The sequence below is a fragment of the Mesitornis unicolor genome, unplaced genomic scaffold, assembly GCF_000695765.1.
Source record: "Mesitornis unicolor isolate BGI_N332 unplaced genomic scaffold, ASM69576v1 scaffold21171, whole genome shotgun sequence".
Taxonomy (NCBI): Eukaryota; Metazoa; Chordata; class Aves; order Mesitornithiformes; family Mesitornithidae; genus Mesitornis; species Mesitornis unicolor.
In genome coordinates, this window is record NW_010163387.1 from 2,814 (window position 1) to 28,173 (window position 25,360).

At 38.3% G+C, this 25,360-nt stretch overlaps 1 protein-coding gene across 1 annotated transcript; it reads right to left on the reverse strand.

Moving 5' to 3' along the window:
* Positions 1 to 20,156: 20,156 nt before the first annotated feature.
* Positions 20,157 to 25,135, reverse strand: PLAU (plasminogen activator, urokinase). The gene is made up of 10 exons (XM_010193957.1): positions 25,076 to 25,135; positions 24,602 to 24,656; positions 24,358 to 24,462; positions 23,644 to 23,809; positions 23,205 to 23,290; positions 22,915 to 23,104; positions 22,127 to 22,281; positions 21,884 to 22,024; positions 21,195 to 21,343; positions 20,157 to 20,351 (listed from the first exon to the last, which is right to left on the reverse strand). Exons 1-10 carry the CDS (start codon positions 25,133 to 25,135, stop codon positions 20,157 to 20,159), a joined length of 1,302 nt encoding a protein of 433 aa, XP_010192259.1.
* Between the last annotated feature and the right edge of the window lie 225 nt (positions 25,136 to 25,360).

The window sequence follows — 25,360 nt, forward strand, 5'->3', positions numbered from 1 at the left end:
CTATAAAATCTACTTCAAATCAATGTTCCACCTCTGTGTTTGTAACTAGACACTCCTTAAAGCTAAGTCCATGGAATCAATGTCGTGTGTCTCATAGGGATCTTCAGCAATCCCAGGGGATTGCTTCAGGGTTAGCTAAAAAATGTTCTTGCATTATTTACCAGTGACTCGTTTGCAACCATCTGCCACTCCTCTTCCTTGAGTAAATATTGGCAAATGTTGTTGCTGTAAAAACAACAGTCAGCTCTACATCACAGCTTTCTCAGATACTGCCACAATGGCTGTGCCAAGGTAAGGCAAAGAGCTTATCTGGAAACTGTAAAAACCATCTGGGGCTTTCTCACATAATGCCAGTCAGAGTAACCCTAAAGCTGTGCCATCCGATGATGGGAAAATCAGGACTGAGGTCAGGAAATAACAAAGATCTATCTCAGTCCTTTCAGTTGTGCTTGAGGACCTTATCAGTTTCACCAAAGAACGGGCTTCTGGCTTGAAGCAAGGGCAGGTGACGGCTCTGTGAAATCCATTGGTGTTCCCACCTCTGGGGGAAGCTTTTGGATGCTAGTGATGCTCAGAGTTCTTACTTTCTTCAAAAGAGAAAAGACCTCTTATGTAAATGTGTTTTTATTACTTTAATGCTGTGACATGCAACTGTATCTAATTTCCATGCTTTTAGCTTCTCTTTCATCTTAATTGTAGAATTGTGAAATCCTCTGTGACCTGATGCTGTGTATAGATTATTCAGAAAGTGGCATCTTGATATAAAAGAACAAACAGTATTTTTCCCCTAATTCTAGGAGTCGATCTGTTTTTTTAAAAATGAACAGGATATCTTTGCTGCATTCTTACGTAGGAATGAGTGATCCAAAATTACATCTTCATTGATTTGGCACTTGCTGGTTTTCACAAATAAGACATTACAATTAATGACCGTGCTTTTGAGGCTTGGTAGAGGACTGGCTCCTTTTGTTTGCTTCTAAGGTAACCTTTCATCTTTGCTGCATTTTCAGAACACTTTGGGTGTATGCCCAAAACCACCAAAGACATTAATCGCACATCTAACTTCAAAGGCTATTTCAGTCCCTCTCTCCTGAACAGGTGAGGTTGTTTTAAGAGGATGATTTGTGTAAGTGTCTTTCTTCCCTCTATACTGGTAGTAAGTCAGTGCATATTCAGTACTGTGCAATGCAGCATGGAGGTGCCCTGCTAAGTCTGGGCAATTTGGCTTTGCTACTGGGAGCGCTATGTTTATATGATTGCATGTGTGGCTTGACCTTGGCTAAAATTCTCAGCTTCATGTTTGGCGTGTTCATGATGATTAGAGTGAAATGCCACCTATCCAACAAAATTAAAAAACTACATTATGCTTTCATATTTTGCTGTGCTGTTCTGGTGGATTCTGGTGGTAGATATTGGGTCATTGCAAGGTGGCTTTTCAACGAAGAAGAAACCAGTGATGTGGAAGCCTGCTACATCCTTCTTGCTATACGCAGGCCTAGAAAATAAGCTTTTCTTCTAAGATTTAAAACTGTTCTAAGATTTAAAAAGCGTTCTTAAGAGACAGCAACGATATTGCTGGGTAATATGGAGACCTAGTTTGTAGAAATTAGATCTTATTGGGTAATGCAAAAATTCTGAGAACTACCAGAAGGCGATAGTGAAAGACTGAGTTACAGACTGCTGGCTGACTACAGCTTGAAAAGTACGGCTACTGACGTGGTGTGTGGAAAAGCCCATTTTAAACCATGCTCTGCCTGATTTAGGGTGATGCAGGATGAAAATGCAAATAATCCATATTGAAATATTAGAGCAGAGACTTGTATCAGATTGTCTTGAACCCCTGCATTATTACAAAAGTATTGAAAGGCTTTGCCTGCTTTCATTGCAAAGGGAAAATAACACTAATTTTAGGACCTTAAAAAATTCTGCAGGACAGAATTAAAATATGCTGGTCTAGTTCTGTGTTCTTGTTATTACGGTGCAGCATGTGTAAGTGAAATGCAAACATTAGCAATGTTAAAACCATTCAGATTTGTTCTATGTTTGCTTAGACTTCCCTGTGGATGATCTTTAAAATACATTACATCACAAATATAGTTATACAGAGTTCAGCTATGTTCATGTTGTGCAGACTTCTGTATCCCTTCTCATCTTTCCCTTCCCCCTATCATCCTGTAAAATCATGGGCTTTTCTTTATGATTCATGGGATTTTTTCATTTCTTCCTTCATTTTGTTTAAGGAGACAGCTGAGTTATGATTTTACTTTTTTCTCTGCAACCAAGAAGGATACTTTTTTTTTCTGGTAAATGAAAGCTTCAATCCCTCGACTCTGGGCTTTAAGCAAATCACCAATTATCATTACAAGTTCTCATAGCTTTTGTTACCTCACTTTAGGATGAGTGGTATTATTTCTAACTAAACACACTGTTAAATACCATTGATGCTTCCTTTAATGCTAGAAGCTCACAGAAAACTCTTTAGCTTGTTGTGCAGTACAGCATTATTTTTGCCTAGGCTGCATGTTTTAAATCAAGTCTTATCTGTAGCCATGAGAGAGATGCTGAGGTGAAGGAAGACAAGAACATTGCAGGTTTATGCTTCGTATCTTTGCATCCAGAGAATGGTAAGTGAAATGGAGAGCTAATTTTCAAGTTATTTTCTATACTGACACACCAGCCCCAGCTGAGAAACATAATTGCAGTTGATTTAATTGCCGTGCTGTGATCTTTCCCAGTATGATAATAAGCATTTAGTAGCTTGGTAACACTGGGATGAAGTTATCTTAGGAAGCACTCTGTGGCTTTATTTGTCATTATCAGGGATGTAGAAGCACTCTTTGTCCTCTTTGAACACAGATAATGGGAAAAATCCTCCACATATTTGCTGCAAATCATCTTCCAGCATCAACAGTTACCTGTTCTGTAAGCATGCAGGCTTGCATCATAGCCAGTTCTTGATAATGTTGTTATTCTCCTTTTAATTCCACCCTGACCAGTGTCAGCTGAAGGAAGAGTTGAGCATAACTCACATAGTGGGAGGTTGCTTTGATGGTTGATATTTGCAGCCAGTCATCAAACCATGAACAAAAGGCTTGTAGTCCCACATGGGAATGACCACTCATGAAATGCAATTCCTCATTACTTTTGGTTTCTAAAGCTTTTAGCTTATTTCTTAAGTTAAAAAATATTTATAATGACTAATTGAGAGTGTTAGAATGTTTCCATATGAGCTTCTATCTTCACAACCAATATGCCATTTTTAATGCATCAATCGCCCTTACGGTTTCCAAATGGAGACTCATCTGCATGCCCATTTCCTTTGTGTTGGAATTACCTGTTTGAATTAGTCTAAATGCCTGTAGAGTTTTATGTCTTCATACACCACTAAGCCTATTTTCCTTCTGAACATACCATCAACCATCTAGGTACAGAATGCATGACATTGCAGAGTTCTTCACCTGGCTTGGTAGTGCAGCTTTTGCAGCAAATTCAGCTGAGGCACCAATTTTAGGCTATACTGATGATAATAAATTCCTCATTTAATCGAAGTTATGCTTTGATGGTTTTCCATGCCATTTTAATTAATCACTATATGTGCTAACAAAACAATGAAGTGGTTTGAGCCATAGAAAATGACTATCTTCTGCTATGTACTATGCAAGAAAGAATAACAGTTCTTATCAGAAGGATGCATAAATTAATGTGGCTTCCCTGAGTTTACAATTTTCAGCTTGTTTTATTTTGTATTTTCATTAGTCCTAGGAATGTGTCACAAAATGAAGTAAACTACTAAAAGCATGAAAGGCTAATGCAAAAAGTTAATACTTAAGTTGTGTAATTACAGTCAACAGAGGATGTGATTTTGTAAATATGAACAGTTCTTACTGGTCTTCCACTGTTCCTTGAAATGAGAGTCACTACTAAAACCAAGAGCCTACACAAAATGTAGCCTTTTGCTTCTATCATGGTTTTGAGAAGAAAAGGAGACAACTCATCTGCTCTTGCATGATGTGAAGTGCTTCCACTCTCAGTGCACATCAGTTTCAGAAGCAAAGCTGGGACCGCAGGCATTCCTTCCTTGGTCAGTGACTCAGCTCTATTCGCCACTTAGAGCAGGAAAAGTTGCAGCCAAGCTGGTGACTAGTTACCAGTCCACATGAAGCTGGCAGTGTTGCCTGTTTGCTTCTGGTAGGCTTCACTTGAGTGCAAGCACTATCTAATTAGATATGGAGAGATCTGTTGAATTATATTCCCTTTGTTTATGCAGTCAATGCTCAGAGCATGAATCTTTTAACAGATACTGATGCTGACTCATAGAACTCTAGCTGATGAAGAAGAAGGTTGTGCATCTGGCGTGCTCAGAGTCATGCCACGGATTCACATGGTTGTGGAAAAATGCAGAGCTGCTAGGCAGCTGCCCAGAAAATGTGCCTTGCTGCCACGTCTGCTCCTTCTGAAATCCCACAAACAAGGCACATCAAAGAGCTAGAGGAAAATCCTGGCACTGCAAATACATGAAATGCAGACTTTGTGGCAGAAGTGGGAAAGAGCTGAGGTCTAATTGAGTGAGTCGTATGCTCAGAGCAATGAGACCTGATTTGTCTAAATGAGGAAAGGCCCAGAGAGGCTCTTCAGAGAAAGAGCATTATTGCTGCAGCAGTTCAGTGCCTTTTCAGCCTCTTGCTGTAGCTGCAGCCTAGCCTTGAAACTATGACTTGCAAATGTTTGCGAAATACAAACTGTATAGTCAGTTCTTACTTGTGCATTTTGTAGTGACTCAGATATCTTGACTGAGAGTTGCCTTTGCAGGCATTTGATCTCACTGAGGTATAGTTCTATTTCATGACATTCTGGACTTTAGGGTAAGAGGAAGTTGCCGGATTCTGCCTCTGGAATGAGTACCTGTGAGATTCGATGGGAGCTGCTGGCACTGGGGACGACAGGGCTGAATATTTGGGCTTGATCCTGAAAAAAAATTAAAGTCTTGCTCTTTTATTCATTAGAACATAATTTAGACAAACAGAATTTGCTGAGGATTTTTTGGTTTTAATGTGAGACTCTTTAGCACGTATTTTATTTTTTGTAAAATAGCTGTTTGAAAAATGATATGCAACATAAAAACCATTTCTGAATTTGGCTCCAGCTGAGGGAAGACACATGCAGAGGGATGCAAAAAGATGCATAATGAGAAATCTTACTTTAACTTACTCTCTTGCTGGGTGCACACTCTTTTACTCAAGGGAGGCCCATAAAGAATAGATTTTTTTTAAACATTTAACTTAAATCATCAAGGCATTTGAATAAATAAGTTTAGCCCTTCCTTTCTGACTAATAGCTGCCATGATATTTGTTCCACAATACCACGCTGTTAAAGCAATTGGAGGCTAATCTATTCTCCACCTACCTGAGTTTTGTCAGTTCTGAGTAGCCAAGCAAGTCCTACAACTTAGTTCTATTCCTCTCCTGTCGCAGAGACAGAGAAATAGCCCTGCTGCTAGTCCTGTTCAATGATGAAATTGCTCTTGGGTCTCATTAATATAATGAATCAATATGTTCTCCTGAACTGGCATGTTTTATGCTCCCTAGGAAGATGCTACTATTTAGGAATCAAATCTATCCAGTGAAGTAAAATGAAGTAATATTCTCCTCTCTTTATATATTTTTCTAACTAAGGAATATTCCAAGCAGCATTCTAAATTATTCAAGACTCTGTAGCCTGTGGAATTTTCAATCTGTTGGAAACAGCTGAAAAATAAAAACCACATGCTCCGCTGGCTCTGCAAACGAGAGTCTACATTTTAAACCAGAGCTGCTGCATACACTGTAGCTGGTGCCTGTATCATTTGGTGTTGACATCTGCATTATGATGAGGGGAATTATTCAAAGCCAAATTACTGTTCAGGGTAGTAGTGTGAAACAATGAAAATGAGATTGCTAGAGGGGAAAATATATGCAACAGTTTGTATAGTTAGGAAAGAAAATCGAGTGCCTTTGCTGAAGCACTGCTTTCCTCTTTAGCAGAGTTTAACCCCTTTACAACAGCTAAAATTAAGCTGTGACATGTTTCATGACAAAATGCAAGTGGTTTTTATGGGCCTTTTTGACTGACGTAGTTACATTGTTTATGGGCCTAATTTGAAAATGTCCTGTAGGGCAGTAAATAGTTGGTTTAGACATAGGTCCACACCTTATTTAATCAGTGGGAATAATTTGCATCAGAAAGTAAAATATGACAAAATAATCACCACTTTTCCTCTTATTAAGCTGCAAAAATACCAATTCTTTTTGCTTACGTAAAAATGTCAGCAAATACATTTTGATCTTTAGTGAACTGGGTTTGTGCATTGTGAATATTCAACCACCATCCTGTATTGGTTAGCTTCATAGATTGGGATATTGATTTCTGTCTCTAAAAACATTTTCTTCCTTAGCCAACCAAGACAGTCTGACTTGTCAATATGGAAATATATTATTAAAACTAGTTTGTGCTAGTCTATACCTACTTTAGAAGTAGGGTCCCAACATTCTCCAGCTACCCAACTGTTCAAAAATGGCAATAGCAGTATTGGAAAGTCATCCTTGTCTTGTACTCTACCTGCACACAGCTTCAGGAAAAGATAAGAAACATTCATAGATTATAGATTCCTTCTTCCACTTAAAGATTATCTATAGTAGCCATAAATTAAAGAGCTTCTCTGTAAATCTTGGTCAGAAATCCAGGTTCGCATACCACATCCTGCCTATTTGGAGCACTTCACTGTTTCACAGCTCATTGACAGAGCAAAATTTGCACGTGTTCTTGAAAGGTTTATGCCAAAGTGTAGCTCCAGCTTAATTTGCTGCCTCTGAGTCCCCCCTCCTTTTTCTTATATTGTCTGTGCAGTTATTTTACAAAGTAGCTTCAGCATCTCAGGTATGGGGGGAGGGTGATAGCATTCCCATTTAATTTCTTTACTTCTTGGATTGAATGCCAGACCGAACACTGGTATACGGACATATTTGAACTGTGCACTAAATAAGCAATAAATGTTTGCTTATTCAAATTTAAGACCTAAGACAAACTGAGTAATGCTTTTAAGACTGGCTTTACTTTTATTAATGTTGGTTTTGTTGATTTATTGAATATTTATTTAAACAAAGAAAACCTCTGAACTGAGTTGTTTCCTTCCCAGCAAGATGATTTTTTTATCATGTATATTCACAACAGGGGAAAGAAATTAGTTGTTATAATTCTCTGATAACTTGAGAAAATATTATAATAAGAAGATAGTTGGGGTTTTTTGGTAAAAGAAAATACAGTGAAAAACCAAATTTAAAAAAAAAAATCTTCTCTTCATGGCACATAGTGCCTTTTATTCTAATGGAATTCTGCACTTTCTTATAGTAAGAAAATCTATTATACATGTATTTGCATGATGTGCCTTTTATGTGTAAATGTAGAAATACTTATCCATTGAATAATGAAACGTTGCAACTGTTAAACTGTTAAACTCTGTGCTGAAGAGACCAGGAGTACATTCAAAGAGTACAAAAGACAGATCCACTCCTGGCTCTCGCAGTGTCTGTAACTTCTCTTTGTCTGACCATGTGATACTGCAGGTTTGAGAACTGCATGTCTGATAGCTGAATAGTGATGTATCATCTGGGCTGTCTTGCAAAAGATCTGAAGAAAGTTATCAGCTATGTAAGTGCTGTGAAAGGCGCAATAAGCTTTGATCACAGAGAGCTGGAAAATCGGAAGTTATCCATGATGGAAGACACTTGCTGATAGATGAACTAATTTATGAGATCCAGTAAGTGTGTGTTTGCACTAAGGTGCAGAATTCTGTTTTCATACATATACCAGAAGATGTCAGTTCTCTGGACCCTGTTCAGTGACACATGTTGAATACTCCCATTGCTGTGGCTTTAATAACCTTCCCACTGATGCTGGAAGACTGCCACGCAGAGTGCAGCCTGGGCAGTAACGGTAGGAGCTTCTTCATTAAACTTCATACTCCAGCAGGGCCTGGAAATGACTGTCATTTAATCTCCATCTTTTGCATGAAAGAGATCTTTCCTGTGTAATGCTGTCGTGAGTTTATGTAGCATATGCTAATAGGTCAAATGCATCTTGTTGAGAAAATTAATTACTTAACTGTTACCTTTCATTTTAGTTTTAACTGAATGCTTCAGAAAAAATTCTTCTATACTAAATTGTCTTCACATTTTCCATCAGAAATTATCCTTTAAGCAAAAAAAAATTACTTACTTATCCTTGGCATCTGAACTACCAATTTTTGCAAATGGTATCAATTCTAGAAATAATTTTGCAAATTACTGAAGATTATAAGAAATATCTACCTCCTCCCTTTACATCTGATTCAATACTGATTGCTACAGCTTAATCTCATTTGCTTTCAAAACATGATGTATGTTACACTTGTAGAAGAAATTACTATAAAAAGAATGAATGATTTGACATCATTTTAGAATGTAACTGATCCATAATGAAGATCAAAGTAACCTAGAAACTGGGTAATTTTTGTGTGCTATGCTCTTGTAATAGTCTAACAGAGTATGTAACAAACCTATTTGAATGTTACAAGACCAGTTTCTAATGGGGTAGGTAATTTGAGAGAAATGCAGAATATCTCAGGCATTCTGGCTGATGTCATGTTTGTTTGACATCTGTGGAATGAGATGAAATAAGTGTTCAGTTTTGATCTGAAAAAGTAGTATTTGCTTCTCTAAGCAAAACTGAGTTCTGTTCATATGTCAGAGCGAAAATAATCTTTAAAGTGCTCTTTAGTGGAATGATGAACTAGGATGTTTCATCTTTGCCATGCACTTCACATTCCTCTTACAGCAATGTATTTGAAAAAAAAATGGTAAATTAAAGCCTGAAAAAAAGTTTCTTAACCTTATAATGTATGTTTTCCAGTCACAGGTGTTTTAACAGCTTCACATTTCCGAGATACAGAACGATAAGGACTCCTAATGTTTGGGTCACGAGCTTCATAAAATTTGGCAACAAGTGATAACACAGATCAGACACCGGTAGCAAAGGCGTGTGCAAACTTATTTGTTAAACATATGCAAATACTTTCTGGCAGGGTGTTCTGTTAATCTTTGTGTTACACCTATTTTGGTATTGTAATGCCATTTTTACTTTCAGGATAGGACATCTTCTTGAACAAATGGATAAGATTTGTCTTTTTAGCTATGCACTGATACCTGAACCAATTACAATAATTACTGAGTGTAAAATCAGCTGTGTTCTGAAAATACTCACACACCTTCTGATGGAAGTGCATTGTCAAACGTCATTAGACAGAACTTCGCTTCCCTGCCTGAAGATATTGGATGTGAGATGAAAAGACCCGTGAAAAATAAATGCTAAAAAATCGCTTGGCTATTACTTGAGTGTGTCTGCATTACCATCAGAAAGCAGTCAAGGACTGAGTTCCCCAAGCACCTGTAGAAACTTCATGAGCGTTCTCTTGAAGTTAAAACTTTAAGCATTCAAAATCCAAGCGATTAAACCCATTCAAAGCAGTACGTTGTAACAGAGTGCAGCATGTGACGGAAGTGGCCGCATGTTAGTGCCAGAAAGACCTCGGTGCCATGTTTTGTGTGCCACCTGCAGCCTCACCAATGTCTCCATCCGAGGACCAGTAGCACCCGCCACCCTCGGCCCTGCCGCTCCCAGCCCCGCCGCCGCGGAGCGCGGGCGCCCCCAGTGGAGCCGCCGCTGCGGAGCGGGGAGGAGGAGATGTTGCTCCCCGCAAGCGTCCTGAGGCGGCCGGGGTTGACGGGCAGGTCTTAATGATCTGGCGCTTTAGAGCGACTCAGGGGAGGATCACTGTCATCGCTCCCTCTTAAAACAATTAAAACTGTTACTCTTCGTAGGCAAGATAGAGCATCGTCGTGTCTGCTCGTATTTTATGTGGCAGTTTATCTGTGCCTATGCTATTTTAGTCGAACTCATGCATTGTTGAAGAAAAGTCATGTACTGTACTTTTGCAGTTTCTCCTTAAACACTTTTCCCGCTGTTTCCATGCCTTCCTGTGAGCGTGACATGAAATAACTGGCCGTTTTGGTTTGGTTTGGTTTGGTTTTCGTTCACAAAGTCTTTGTTGTGACAAGGGTTTCTCATCAGGGCAGCATTCTGGCTCTGCTGGTGCCGTGAAGCATGCTGGTGTTGCTTGAAAACTAGGTAGATCAGGGAGGTGCAAGATTATAAATAAATGTCAGTGACGAAGCAGAGTCCTGTTCGGCTGGGTCACAGTAAGAAGTGTGGAGTTATATACATAAACGGCTGAGTACCTACTGTCTAGCCCTTGCTCACCTTTTCGTAAATACTGAGGTGGAAGGGGAGCAAAGGTTATGCTATAAATAAAACCGCTTCAGTGTGATTTACGTGCTCAGTAAACCGTGCGTCGGCTGCCAGCCACAGCATCTCCTTTCCTGAGGCTGCTGCCCCATCTAGTGTCAGGTCTGTGCATTGGGTACCGTCAGAGGAAAGGAGACGCTCCTCGCACCCTGGTCTATCGATTGCAGGCACATAAGTTTGAGTGCATCTAGGCTGATCAATAAAAGGCATAATTACTACTTCTTCAGATGTTCATAAAAATTTTAATAGAGACTAGTGGCACTGAAAGCTAGAGAAGCTGCCCTGCCTGCTGGGAGCTTTGCAGTTGTGAGATTGTTTGTCGTAAAACAAGAGATGAAGTTGGCTCAAACAAGTAGGACTAAACTTGGAAACAAAAATTCAGTTGCTTTTGTAGATAATTCAGTAATACAGATGTCGTTTGGAGGGTGGGAGTGTTCCTCTGTGCTATATTTACATTCTCCCTTTAAAACATTATTTATCTGATAGCTCACAAATATCCAGATTTATCTGATTACCCATATCTTTGATCTGAGGGCTTTTAAATTTAATTTCAGTTGCTGAATTTGTATCAAAACTGTCTTGATGCATCTTTGTTCTCATAGCAAGATTCCGTAACGAAAAAAGTAAAAATGCAAGACTAACAGTTCTGTGTGGCAGTGGTTTTGTTAATATGAAAAATGACCCGAGGTCTCCTGTCCAGGGATATCAACAACATGGCTGGGATACTGGTAACCTTCTGAATAAGAAAGCCCATACAGAAATGCTCTTTGACATTCAAAGAGCCCACAGACTGTGATTTTAGTTGTGTTGGCTGGACAAGTGTACCAGATACTCAGAAAAACATGTACCAAATGAAAAATACAACAATTAAATAGCCTATAATCTTGATTGTCCCCATAGAAATTAGGATATACCAGCAGATATACCTACCTGCTTAGGCTGTTGAAAGCAGGAGCTCAAGTGGTGGGGATTTGCAGGATCCTTTGATGCTAAATTGGTGAAATACATTATATATATATATATGTAAAAACTTCAGCCTTTGTCATGAGTGGTTGGTAGGAAAAAATGTAGCAGAAAAGCTCATGTGTTTGTGAACTTCAGACCTCGTTACCACAGTCTTTGTAGCTGTAAAATTGTCAAACAGGGAAAGATTATTAACATATTTAAATCAATGCAGTCAAAACTGTAAAACAAATATAGTGAAAAGTATAAAATTTCATTATACCTCTGAACTTGGCTCCTTTCTTATGCTTACTCAAAGACTACAAACATAAGTGCCAGCATAGGTATGTCTAGCCTGGCACTTTGGTCTGCTATATTTTTACTGCGACACTGTGTCTAGTTCCTGAGATATCCTTCAACATTGCTGCCTCCTGACATATTCAATGCTGCAATTAATAATAAATCTTTTTGTTGTTATTGCAAGTTTATGGATTTAAAAGTCTGCTGACATAGATAACAATCAGGAGACAAACTATTTTTAAGCTTTGCAATTCAAAGCCCTCATAAGCGAGCATCCTTGGGAGGTTGGAATCTACTGTCTCTTTCTCTCCTTTCCACGATTTTTCAGTTTATATGTCTGACAGCTCTGTTGCCTCTACACAGTCTGTATTTTTCCTGTCCGTGTGATTGTTTTCATGCTTCAGGAGGACATGTGTATATTTTAAGACTAGAATATGACTGTAAAAACAAAAAGAGTTCCAAAATTTTTAGAGCAAATCTAGTAGCTTATATAATTTTCACCTAAACACTCTAAAAGCCCCTTTAATGTGGTTTTAAGGCTGAGTCGAGTTGACCATCAAAAAATATTTCCATAGCCTGTTTTCAGCTACAGAATATGACGAATTTCTCTGATTTGCCTCTTCAGGTAATAAATAAAAGAGCTTAAGACACTGTATGTCTTAAAACAAGCTTGTTGTAAATAAAATATACAGTTAATGTAAGACAGAAGTGTCCTTAGATACCAAAAGACTTAATATGTAGGATAAACCTAGTTGCAGTCATTTTAGATGAAATTGTGTTGTTCTGTAAGAAGATTTCAAATGTATCTGTTCACATCTACTTTGGAATTAAATCAGCAATTGTTTGTTCTAAAAGACGATACATAAAATGTGATGTCTGTGATCAAGTACACTTGATCCCAAATGTGAGGTGTTTTAGGGAAATGAAAGAGCCACGCTTAGATTCAGTCTCTCCGGTGATCCTCTATAAAACTGAATACCTTAAATACTTATGCTGTGCCCAGTCTGCACGTGATAGACTCAAAGAGAATTTCTATCCCATATTTTTGAGGGAGTCTTCCACCTCAGTTTCTCCCTCCATGCCCGATTTGGCATTCAAATCCAAATCAAATATGCAAACAAAGAAGCACAATTGTAAAATGGCAGCTGAGGTCCTTCCAGAAATAAAGCAGAAGCTGTTAACCACATAAGGAGGTAAATGTTTTCCCACTTGAGCGATGTCACTCAAACTCTGTCACTGATTTAAGTCTGACAGTTTCTCTCCTTTTTCTGGAAAATTATTAGTCAGACTAATGTCTGAGACAAATCAACTCATTTTTGAATAGCAGCTGCTTAAAGCTGCTTGTTGTCCTGCAATGTTGGCTCAGGGTCTGGCTAGCAAGTTCACTGAGATGGTGAAGGGTACCTGTTCAAGGCGGTTCCTCATGTGGCTGAAGCTGCTATTAATATAGCATGTAAGCATGTTTAAAAATAAGAAAGTTACCCGACCATACCAATTTGCAATGTGCTAGGCTTTGCAGGTGCATTTGAAAATGAAGTAGTTGGAACATAAATGAAGATTTTAGATCATGGGTGCTGATGTGCTGTAATAATGCCAAGTACATGCTGTGACCTTCATAGAACAGCTGCGATTTCAGCAGCTGTAGTGATGTTGTGATCTATGTCACTTGGGGATGTTTTGTTTTAACTTAGGCTAAAGTTTTTGTTTTAACTTAGGCTAAAGGAAATACAGGGAAGAATTAGTAAGTGGCAAATCTTAAATACTGCTGCTGAAGTTCCAGATATACTGAATTTAGAACTTCCGAGCTGTGACTAGCAGAGATACTTTGCTTCATTTCCAATACATTATGAAGCTGCCTATGGGTGGTTTTTATTTGTAAATGTGTCCACCTGGTTTTCAGGAATTATAGTGTCACCAAAAAGGCATCAGATCCTAAAATACTCGAGCCCGTGACTGGTAAAGTCTGGCGGTTGCCCGTGACTTTCAGCTCCCTTTGTGATTGCCTTCTTATGACAATACAGTGCTTTGGTAGGTTGCATCACACCCAGAGGCCTCCAGCTTGAAACATACTGAGGTAATTCATGCGTATGATGCCAAGTCATAGCATTACGTACAAAACACTTTCCAGTTATTCAGTAGAGAAATAATGTTTCCACTATCCAATGGGGAATAATAATTTTACTCTCTTGCCAGTTGCACATGTTATCAATTGAAAATATTTTGCCCAGTGGGACATGGAAGCAATTAATTTGATTCCAGTTCTGTCTGGAATTATTTTTTTAAGAGTCACTGAAAGGTTTGCTCAAAACCTTTTACAGTCTACTATTAAGAGGTTTGCTTTTAATTGCTAATTCAGAGATTCAGGCCATTTTCTCTCATAGGAGCCGTTTTTTAAAACCAATTCTTTAAAAGATGGTTGAATTGTGTAACACTATTTCTAAACTTCCTTGCGGTGTCTGTATTTTCATGTAATCATCTCAGTGGCTGAGAATGTTCATTTATTTCATAACAAGGAACCTGAGATTAGATGATTTATCAAAATCCTCTTCCAGTTTCATTGCAAGAGCCCAAAACAACTGGTTTATCTCTGTCTAAATTGTTCTGAAAAATTCCAGTGGAGAAGGTTCAACACCACTCAATGCCATTTATTGTTGTGGTTCACTACTCTTACCAGTAGAGTAATTTTGTAATACCTTGATTCAGTTTCCCTTCCTGCAACCAGGCTTACTGCTTCTCACCCTATCTCCTGCAGACACAGAGGATAGTTTATTCCCTTCTCTTCTGCTGCCTTTTCCCCTTTGAAGAAAATGTCCCTTGTAGATTTTGTTTCTCTGGATAAAATAAACCAAATATCTTCAGTGTTTTCTCCTTGTCGTGTTCTAGACCACTGATTGTTATTGTGTTCTCATCACGAAGAATGATGCTCAAAACAAGACACAGCTGAGTGTCTGCCTAGTCCATCGGTTTACAAACTCTGCTCTGGTGCATGTGTCAGCATGTTTACATTTTATTTACCCAATACTATCGGCTTAAATCCAGCTTGTGGTCTACTATGCCTTCTGGATCTGCATTAATATCAGTCATCAGCCATCTGTATCTGTGCGTTCGGATACTCCTGTTCATCTTTATTAGCTTGTTCATTTCCGACAACTCTGGCTTGCCAAGTTCTCCCTGAATTCTGTTTCAATGATGGTGTATTTGCAGTCCTTCCCAGCTTCAAATATAATTTGTGTAACATTCTGCTCAGATTGCCCATTTGTATAATTGCATGGCATGTAATGGTTTTGGAAGGGGTATGCCAGACCAAATTTGAACCCAGATTTGCTCTTTAATGAATATGCATTTTTCCAAGTACGTTGGTTACTTTTTTTGACTTTGGCTTGAGATGGAGGTATCTGAAACTTCTGATTACAAGCTTGATGATTGCAGAAAGGTTTGATACTCGCTTCATGGATAATCTCTGTTCTTATTTGCTCCAAAGCAAGCACTCTGGTTAAGTGTCAGAAGTGAGCCAAAGGTTTGGTGACTAAATAGTCATATTGCTCTTTATTAGTTCAGGTCTCAATGTGCACAGACAAAATCCTCCCACGCATACACTTCCACATGGAAGTGGTGTCACATATGTAACAGATAGGTGACTATATATCATGTTTCACCATAATTTAGTTTATTTAAACAAAATTTTATTTTTAAGTGCTTTGAGTCACTGCTTAGTTTCACTTCCATAAGGAAAGCTTCAGCTATATAAGGTAAAGTGGTCTGTCCATTCAGGATGCATCACTTCCTTCTGAGAGCTGACAGGTTAAAATATAGCTTCCTATACACACAGAACGGACACATCAGATATTGCTTTATCTTCATTGCTTAATATGTTTCTTCTGTGGAGGTATTGAAGAAAAGCAGGGATTTGGGTTCATATCAGTTATGCTCCTAAGAGAGTATGATCTCTTCTCTTTGGCTGTTGTCCACCTCTTAGCTGTTTCTAAATGCTTGTCGGACTCCCATTCTACTCCTTTCTGTTGCTTGACATCTCTGAAATGAAGGAATGATATGCTTAAGTAAGAGCAGATTTATGACATCAACGTTTGTCTTGCATGTATGTTAGTACCCACCAGATATCTAATATCTTCCAAAAACATCCTCTCTCTAATATTTCTCTTGTTGTTCTGCAGTGGTGTTTGCTGAGCTCCATGCACATTTCTCAAGGCTGTTTTTCTTCATCCTCACTGGGACTGCAACTTGTATCGTCCTCTGCTCACTCTCTGTAAGAAGGGAAAGAAAAGGTTTCCCATGGATTCTATTGCAGGAAGTGAAAGTTTTGCAGAACAGTGCTCTCATCTTCTGCCCTTCTTTTCCCAGGCTCTGATAACTGGCCAGCCAGATCATATTGTAGTTGTGAGGCCAAAGTCATGCAAAGAACAATGGAAGAGGGTATATGAGGTATTCTAGTAGCCAAATCAGAGATGTATGTACACTGTATACTTGTTTAAAGATTTCTTTTTTGTTCGGGCAGTTTATCTAACATAAACTAAAGAACAAATAAGATTGCACACCCAAATCAGCATCTAAATCTCCTCTGCTCTCAAGACTCTCTCTTTATTCATACTTTCTCCAGAGCTTCCTAAATTTCAAAATAAGAGAGACCTAGATGCAAATTTTGTTTGTCACTCCTCTTTCATTCTTACTTATGTTCATAATGATGAGAATAAGCTGAAATTCAAATTGTACTGACTTTATTATTGCAAAAAGCCCATAGAGGTTGATTACAAATGTGCCGTTCATTACAATTACAATAATGTGTGATTGCCCTGAAGATATTTGTAATCTCCGCCTGTTGGAAGTCTTTTGGCTTTAGTACTTTGGTAAATGTTTGAATGAGAGAAATACTGAAGTGAGAAAGCTGTAGCATCCCAAAAGACATGATTAAAACATAGTATATTTTTGTCTAAAACTATATGAACATAGCTTACTTTGTGCCCAAAGTATTCTCTGCCAAGACTGATCAGACTGCCCTGTTAGTTACTGTCTAGAAAAGCAGCAAAGAGGTGCCTTCCTTCTCTGGCACGCTCTTCAGCCTCAGTCTCTCTTCAGGAGATCTCCAAATAATTCTCTAGAAACAGTGCAATTTTAACTCCCTACACAAACGTTAGTCAGCAGTCCACAAACAGCATGCTTTTGCAGAATAACTCTACAGCACATAGTGGTAAACTCTACTAATAAATTTCTGTTTGCAGACCCCAACCACAAATTGTATTGCCAAGCAGTCCACAATCTGGTATTGTTGGTAATCACTTTGTGTTTAAGTAGCACTTGCTGTCCCTGTACAAGACGGGGATGTCAGCACGTTACTCACAGTACATTCACATGGTTGTCAACTCCCTCCTCTTGACAAATCATACCCAGGCAGAGCTGTGGGAGAAGGGAAGTGCGTCCCATCCATTCTATAGAAGGGAAATTAAAGTATAAAGACACGTGACTTCACTGTATCAGAGCTGGAAATAGTCCAGATGTTACATGCTGTGGTCTTGAGTGCAAAGGACAAAACTTCATTAAGATTCTTATTCCTACCATTCCATCACCAATGTGCAAGGTTCACCTACCCAAACTACAATAAGCTACAAGATGCAAAATGCTTCTCACAAATACCAATGTGCTTTTTGGAAAGAGAGAATTTAATTCAGGCATTTTCCCTTGATTTTTGAATGGATTGCTGTAGCTGAATTGGTATCTGAGCAACTCTGAGTTCACAGTTGGCTTGGTATGAAGACATCAATCAGTTTAACAATGAGCTGAGGTTATCTACCTCATCTCTATTTGATTTAGGGAAAAAAAAAAGGAAGAATACGTTTTTCTCTCTTCAGAGGTTTTTTACATTCTTTGGTGTGTATAACATGACAAAAACCCCATTTGACCAAAATGTTTTTATGAATACTTTTTTAAAAGAGCCAATTCTGTTCATTTGTAGTCAGAGCACTGCTTGTAGGTCACAACAAATTTCTTGCTCAAGACTTTGCCAAATTTTTTCTGAAATCTGTAGTCATTCATTGAGACCAAAAGGTTTGTGTAAGAGGTCCATGAGGAATGATTGCACATACACATTTGATTTTTTTTTCTGAATGCTTAAATGAACTATAATGAGAAAATAAACATTAATGTGGTCTGATCCACAAAAATCAGTTATATTTCCATAGCACTCCTGTAACTTGACCCCAAACTCTGTATTTGTGAGGAGAGATGAATAACTCACTTGGGTACTAACTTTTTTAAAAATAGGCCAAAAATTGCTAGTCTGAGATCTTCTGACCAATAACTACTGGAGTCTTACTGGCTCATGGTGTTATTCGGTTAGGATAGAAGGGAATGCTAACTTCAGAAATTACCCTGCTTATTAAGCTGCTAATTTACTCTATGATGGCCATTTCAGTGCAGGAATTAGCTTTTCACAGTGTTAAATACTTAACAGGATATTGATTACAAACTTCACGTAAATAAATCGCATCTTGATACTGCAATAGTCTTCTCTGTACATTTGCTATAAACACTGTTTATAGCCACATCTCCAGTCTGTCTACATGTTCTACCTTCCTTAAAAGAAACAAAATCAAAACAGACAGCAGGATGTTGAAGTGATGATCAGATCTCACTGTGCTCTGTTAACCACCCAAAAGAGAAGACCTTACGAATATTTTCTGTCCTTGTTGTCTGCCCAAAGAACAGAATGTAGCTTCAGCAAGGACTTATTTTGTGTTTAATTGTGACATACTGTCCAGAATTAAACACACTGCTGCTTTTAAGTATTCCTTTGTTCTGAGCATTCTCTACCATGAATACTGTTCTAGCTAAACTTCTTTCTCGAGAGAGAAAATAAACTGAAATGTAAATAAGTCTTGCTGTTCAGATATTATTTCTACTACCTAAGAATTTGCTGAGCAGTAGTTGGTCAACTTTGAATGCTTCTTTTTAAAAATCAGTGTCCACAAAGAAGTACTAAGGAAAGCTGAAATTCTCTCTTTCATTTTAGCACCATTCTATATTGCTGCACTGCATTCTTCAATATGCAGTAGCATTTTAGTTCAGTGAAAGAAGTGAACTTTTGAAACTAATTTCTTCATCCCCCCCATCAAGTGATTTGGACCTTAATGCAGAGCAGTTGTGGAACATGAAAAAAAGCATTCCCTCTGGGCAAAGCCTAAACATGATGTTTTGCTTTACAAGTTCACCTAATGTTCTGCAACCACTTGAGAATTTCTAGTCTCCAGGGCAACATGGGAGTCCTAAGGCACATGCAATCTGGGTATTGGAGCCTCAGCACTGTTGCCCATCCTATGCTTCATGTCTTGCTAGTGCACAGTTTTATAGTGCTCTAGCCCAGCATAAAAGACATCCATTTCTCATATGAAGTGATTTAGTAAGCAGGAGCTTCAAATGCTTGTTTTACCAAGGAAGTTTAAGGCTCAGATAAAAACTTAATGGTAGTTCTCTGTTAAATCATACCTTTCCCTTTTCAAGAGAGGAGGAACAGACACATAAGAATAACAGGGTTTTTTAATATTTTAACATCCATCATACAAACAATAAGTTAAACATAGTAAAAATAAATAAAGTTTGAGGTTCCAGCCCTCGTACAAATAATTCAAATCTATAAAACAAAGTTTAAAAATAAAACCAGCGTAAGTTTTGGGAAAAAAGTAGTTTACATATAGTATCAGTTAAATGAATGGTAATAAAGTTCTGACTTTGGCATCTGCAACATTCAATGGGTTTTGAGTCCTTAAATCTCTCAACATGTACCTATACATCCAGAAGAGGTTGCGTAATCAGAATTGTAAGAGGACCCAGACACCTTCGGATGTGACCTTGAAGTCTGATCAAGTTTCCAATTTACCTTCTTGCAGTACAGTTCTTAAGTATAATACATTAAGAGCTTGTAATGTTGATGCAGCTACAGGTGTCATCCTTAGTATTTTACTGTATGTTGGGTCCAGAACAATGAACCCTGTATACCAAGTGTTGCCTCAGTCTAAGTAGACTTTGATCCTTCTTCATGCTTCACTTTCTGATGCAAAGCTATCACCCTCTCAGTACTGATATTAATAGGTTAGGTTTCTAGGATTTGAGTCTTAGCATTGTTTAGTGTGATGAGGAAAGACTGTAGACTCAGGCGTCTATAAAGTGACTACTTAAGTAAGTTAAAACTTTATCAACACTTCCAGATCAAATGCTGATTTGTAAATGAACAGATAACTTGATATGCATAGTATTGTGCATGGGAATACTCATTTAAATGTTATGCATAGTATTGTGCATGGGAATACTCATTTAAATATTAAATATTTTAGCTTCCCATGGAGTGGTTTTCAGGTAATTCAGAGTAGTAAGATAACATATCAACTGTCTCTCTGCCTCAGGAACACTGATGTGAGCAGCAGACCACACGAGCATTTAAAAGGAAAGCCTCTCACGACATTCAGGACTTCACTGTCCTGGCATCAATATAGACTTAATCTTGTTCATCTGGGTCCAGATGTAGAAAAAAGGGTCACTTTGGTTCAGGGAGAAAACGACTCTTTGCGATTACTGCATTCATAGTGGAGTCAATCCAGTTAAGGTACCTAGTAACTCTGGTGTAAACACCAGGTTTGTTTTCCTTTGCACAGCCATCTCCCCAGCTGACAATCCCATAAAGCGTCATCCTGCCATTGTGCTCACAGACCATGGGGCCACCAGAATCTCCCTGACAATGAAAAGAGAATATATTAGGTCATTTTCTGCAGATGGAGCCTTTATAACAGGAAGCCTGTGATTGTTTTTCTAGAGTGAAACAGGCTAGTAAATACCTATGAACTAAAGTTCTGGTTTTGGAAACACTGCATAGATGAAAATAAGGCTCAGCATCTGCTGCAACTTGAATATAGTTTGTAAGGTAAAGGGTTCTCTCGTTCCTCCTTAGGGGGGCACAGAGAGAATAGTTACCTTGCACACAACACTCCATCTTAAGTTTCTAGACACAGCTATTAGGCTAGTGATATAAGGTCAGAGCCAACACACCCAATTCATCATCACAGAATTAATTGTCTCCCTAACCATGAGGTACATTCACACTTAAGGACAACACTTGTGCTTTTTAATGGCTCACATGGCCACTCTGCCCAGTGAGAATGCAGGGAAGCAAATCTAGCTTTGAGGAAACTGTGGAGGAGCTTGGTGTCCCTCCGTAATTCCCCTTTCATGCCTTTGCAGTGATATGGTTAACATCAAGAAAGCGCAAGCTGAGACTGGAAGAGCTACAGCATTCCTCTGGTGCATATCTACCAGCCACTACTCGAAGAGATCTTAACTAGGGCCTACTGCACTTCTTGGACCTCCAAAGGAAGTCTGGAGGGGATAACATCTAACTCTAGGTCCCAACCTTCTTCCATATATTTGGCCGCACTCTGAGTCAACTCCACTGGATATACTAAATTCCTGCTACATAGAGAGACTCTTCTGACTAGTAGAGTTATGGGATGCTACCAGCTAATCCTCATAGTGAATGTGCATCTAAGACTGTCTAGAAGATACAATTAAACAGTTTTACCTTGCATGCATCAGTCATCCACATGGGATCTCCAGCACAGACCATGTTGTCAGTAACTCTGATATTGTCATAGTATTCATATTTGCATTTTGTCTGTGATATTAAGTTTACATTGGCTGACATCAGTCTTTGAGCATAGTAAATGTCATCTGCAAACAAAAGAGTATTTAACTGTTTTCACCATCTAAGACAGAAAAAAACCCCCAAAACCCATCAAAAACAAGCAACCCATAAACACACACCTTCAGCACTTAAAAGAAATTAGTGTAACAATTCCAGTTCTGATTTAAGGCTCTTATTTCCAGCTTATGCAGTATTGGCTTACTTTTACTGTTCATGAATAAGTTTTGAAGAGAAAAAGAAGTGTTCAAATGCAAACTATAAAACTTGGCTTTTAGAGAGAGAGTTTGATAGTTTTTGAAGGAAGTTCTGCACAAACGCAATCCTTCATTAATTCTCCAAAGCAGCTTTAATTTTTTCTACTCCGTGCCACAGCAGGAATGTGTTTTACATCTTAGTTTATGTTGTATGGTTGACAAGTCTGAGAAGCATCAGATAGGAAGTGCCATGGACAACTAAGAATCTTTTTTTAATCCTTTGCAGATCATGGTATAAAAAACATCCAGTCCCCACATTATGGAAGTACAACTTTGGAAGTACAACTTTGGAAAGAGAAGTCATTCACTTACAAAAATCTTGTTTTCCATAGCCAGCAATTTCACACCGGGTATTGTCTCGTAAGTAAAGGTTCTTCTCTGGCAAGCAGACTGTTCTGACATATCTGGATTCTGCTGCACAGTGTCCAGAAGTTGTTCTTATCCTTAACAAAGCTAAGAAACAAGTCAGAGGAGATACAGTCAGATCTATGCCACAATTACATAGCCTTCAGCTAGCCTCAGTGTTTTAAAGGCTCATATTAAGATGACACTTACCTATATCATTCTCATTGCCACCTGTGTCATCTGTAAAGTCAGGGTGAGAGATGATGCTATCAACCATGAACTCTTGCTCCTTATCATCAGTAACATTCAGTATGGACTTTCCAAGGAAGACTTTGTAGACAGATTTGCTTTGAGGGTTTTTTGACCTGAGGGAGGGAAAAGAGATTCATGAAGACAACTGGTTTCTGAGAGCATGGTTAACAGTTTAGATCAAGTCCCAGTTCTGTTTTGTGTTTACTTTAATGCTGACAAGAAAGAGCAAAATTTAGTCAGCTTTGAAAGTATATCTAGTATTCTAAAGGAAAGCATCATGATTTTCATTTGAAGGGACTGAGACAGATATTCAGGCATTTTGAAATGCACACCTAGCTAGCTAATGCCAAGCATTGGCAATGAGAATCTCCTGCAGGATGCCAGGAGGATGAGATTTCCACATGAAAAACAGCAAAAGACACCCATAAATGTCTTGTTCAACAGCTCACCACCTTTCAGTACAACTTTTAAATTTTGGGAACAGCTAAGATAAAATGAAACCCTGGCTCCAATTTAGGCTAAAATTGTTTAAATTACATAGGTAAACAAAATGTTTGCATCTTGCTAGCTCATTCTGCTAGACTTGGACTCCCAGAGGCTTAACGTTTGTGGCTGCTCTTCTTGTTCCGCTCAGTCAAAAGAACATTCTTAGTCTGCTACAGTTTGAAGGGTTGCTCTGTGAGCATCGCACAAAGAAATCAGTTAAAAAGTTGGAAATATAAAATGATGCAGAACTGTAAACTTACGGGTTATTAAAACAGTGTGCTGCTGTAAGCACCCAACAAGGGTCAATGAGGCTGCCACCACACAGAAAATGGTCAACACCCCTTATGTTTTGGAAGATGCCAGCTACCCAAGGCTGAGACTCAACCTCTGCGTGGCTTCCACCGACAATCTTGAAGTACTTGCTCATGCTCCTTTGACCACATGCACGCCCTACAAAAGGAGAAAGTTTATTCAGATGCTCTTACAACTCAGCATCAACATTGTACTATTAAAAAAAAAAAGCAGTCGTCTTGAAACTAATGTTACTCACCACACTTCTCTATGTTGCAGGGTGTTTCTTGAATGGTGTATTTCTTTTTGGTGTAACACCAAGGCCTGTCCCTTCCATTCGGGTTTCTAGAAGATAACAAAAGTATTATTTTCAGAAAGACAGTTTAAAAAAAATTATAGTATCTTAGAATTCTAATTGTCCTGAAAAGTCCAAGTGTGTTCTGTTGCAAAACATGCCAGAGAAAATTATTAATGACTGACTATTACTATTGCAGTTCTGCAGTACCATCAGTTTCAGTGGTGAGAATGCTAGACACTTCAAACATCACATTCCAAATATTTTTAGCCAAAATTAATCTCTGTAATATTTTGCCTTTTTTTTTTTTCTCTTTTTTTTTTTTAAACACATACCATCACTTTAGGTGCTTTTGGGGCTGTGACAATGGAAGTCATCCCAGGAGCAGCGATACTTTTCTTACCTGCAGTAGCTATGTTTGCCCAGTCCAAGCTGCAAAGCATTCCTCAAGTGAGCATGGTAATAACCCCTCTTGACTACTAAGGGAAGGTCCCACGGCAGACATTCGTCTTCTGTTGCCATTCCTCTGTAGTCCTCCCCATTCTCAGTGTAGCATGTGCTGTCAGTGTCTGAGAAGATAAATATTTTCTTAGCAGTATGTTCTTGTTTATAATTGTTCTGAGACAGTAGTAACCTGTACGGATTCTTCTAATAAAAAAAAAGTTCATGCATTACACTTGAAAACAGATTATGCAAAATCTCCACTGATTATATATTATTAAGTTTTTTCTATATTAATTTTGAGCATCAAGTATCTTATGCTTTAAAGCATGTATATGCCTTCTGTAATAGCTTACTTCACAACATAGAATCAGTTCTTTTTCTGCTTGTGAACACTCCCAAACAAGTTCACTTTTTTCACCTCAAACTGAAACATTTGTGAGGTAGGCAACATCAGTGAGAAAGCGGGGACAAAAAAAAATATTTAGGGATCCTGATTTTCCTCCGATATTTAGTTATTTCTTCTCACTTAGTCTGTTAGCATAAAGTGCTAAAGAATATCCAGTCATGTGTTCACGGATAATACTTTCACTTGGCATTTCACGTTCATGATTTGTCTGGTTTTTTGGATCTTTTCAATCATTTTAGTTAGTAATACAGAAAATAGATACTCTACCTAGTTCACAGTAAACCCCAGTGTATCCTTCTGGGCATATGCAACGATTAATTCTGCTAAAGAAGTAATAGGAAATGCAGGTTCCTCCATTCAGACAATGGCAGTCTGCAAGTAAAAGATAACAATAATTAGAGGTGCAACATTTGAATGATGCAAACTAAGTTTTAGGGGCTTAAGTACCATTAAGATACTTGTGAGGGTAACTAGTTCTTTTTAGGTTCAAGTAAAACAGGCAGATATTTACCCTTGTGATCTGATCTGCGTTTATGTTGCAGCTTGTAGAACTTCTTACTATAAACCTAAGGGAAAAGGAAAAAGGATTTTAAGGAAACAGTTTCTTTTATGTGGTTTGATTATCTTTTATGGGCCCAAGCTCTGTTTCTGCATTTCTTTAACAGTTTAGGTTTTTGCATGTTTTTTTGCACAGGACTCACAGGTTGAACCTGCTCTGTGGAATCTGGATGTGAGTGAAAAGTAGAACTCCACTTGAGCAAAGCAGAATGGGGAAAAAATCCAAACAAAACAACCCACAAACCAAAGAGTTCAAAAACATGTTTCTTGGAGGTATATGCACAACGGATGTATATGTACATGCAAAGGCAGCAAAAAAAAAAAGGAGAATTCAAGCCAGAAGCCTACTACACTGTCCAAAGCAGAAGTATAATCAAAACCAGAAGTGGTTCTAAGTAACCCCCCCACCATTTATTTCAAAACTTACAGACTCTAGTCCTGTGACAAGTGTTCCCAAGGTTATTGCGAGGAATACGAGCAACTTCATGTTGTCAGTTAACTTCTCACTTTGCTCCTCTTCTGTCTGTATTATTTTGATTCTGAAAATAAAAGAGGAACTTAGTATCATGTTGTAGCATGCAGTGTCAACTTGCTTGTTTCTGTTGTCTTCAGGTGGTTTCAAAATAAGTCACAACACAACTGACAGAACTAAGAATTGACTTGCTGGGGAATATTTGCTTATTATTTCCATATATTAAATTAAAGGTTATTG

Bases quoted from the DNA above. Each gene is read 5' to 3' on its own strand.
- PLAU (XM_010193957.1), bottom strand. From the start codon at position 25,135: ATGAAGTTGCTCGTATTCCTCGCAATAACCTTGGGAACACTTGTCACA. The intron at 21,344-21,883 runs GTAAGTGAATGA...TTTTGTTTGCAG, and splicing joins CTATGGAAAACAAGATTTTT to ATGACATTTACTATGCTCAA. The intron at 20,352-21,194 runs GTAAAACTGTTT...TTTCATTGTCAG, and splicing joins GGATGACTGATGCATGCAAG to GGAGATTCTGGTGGCCCCAT.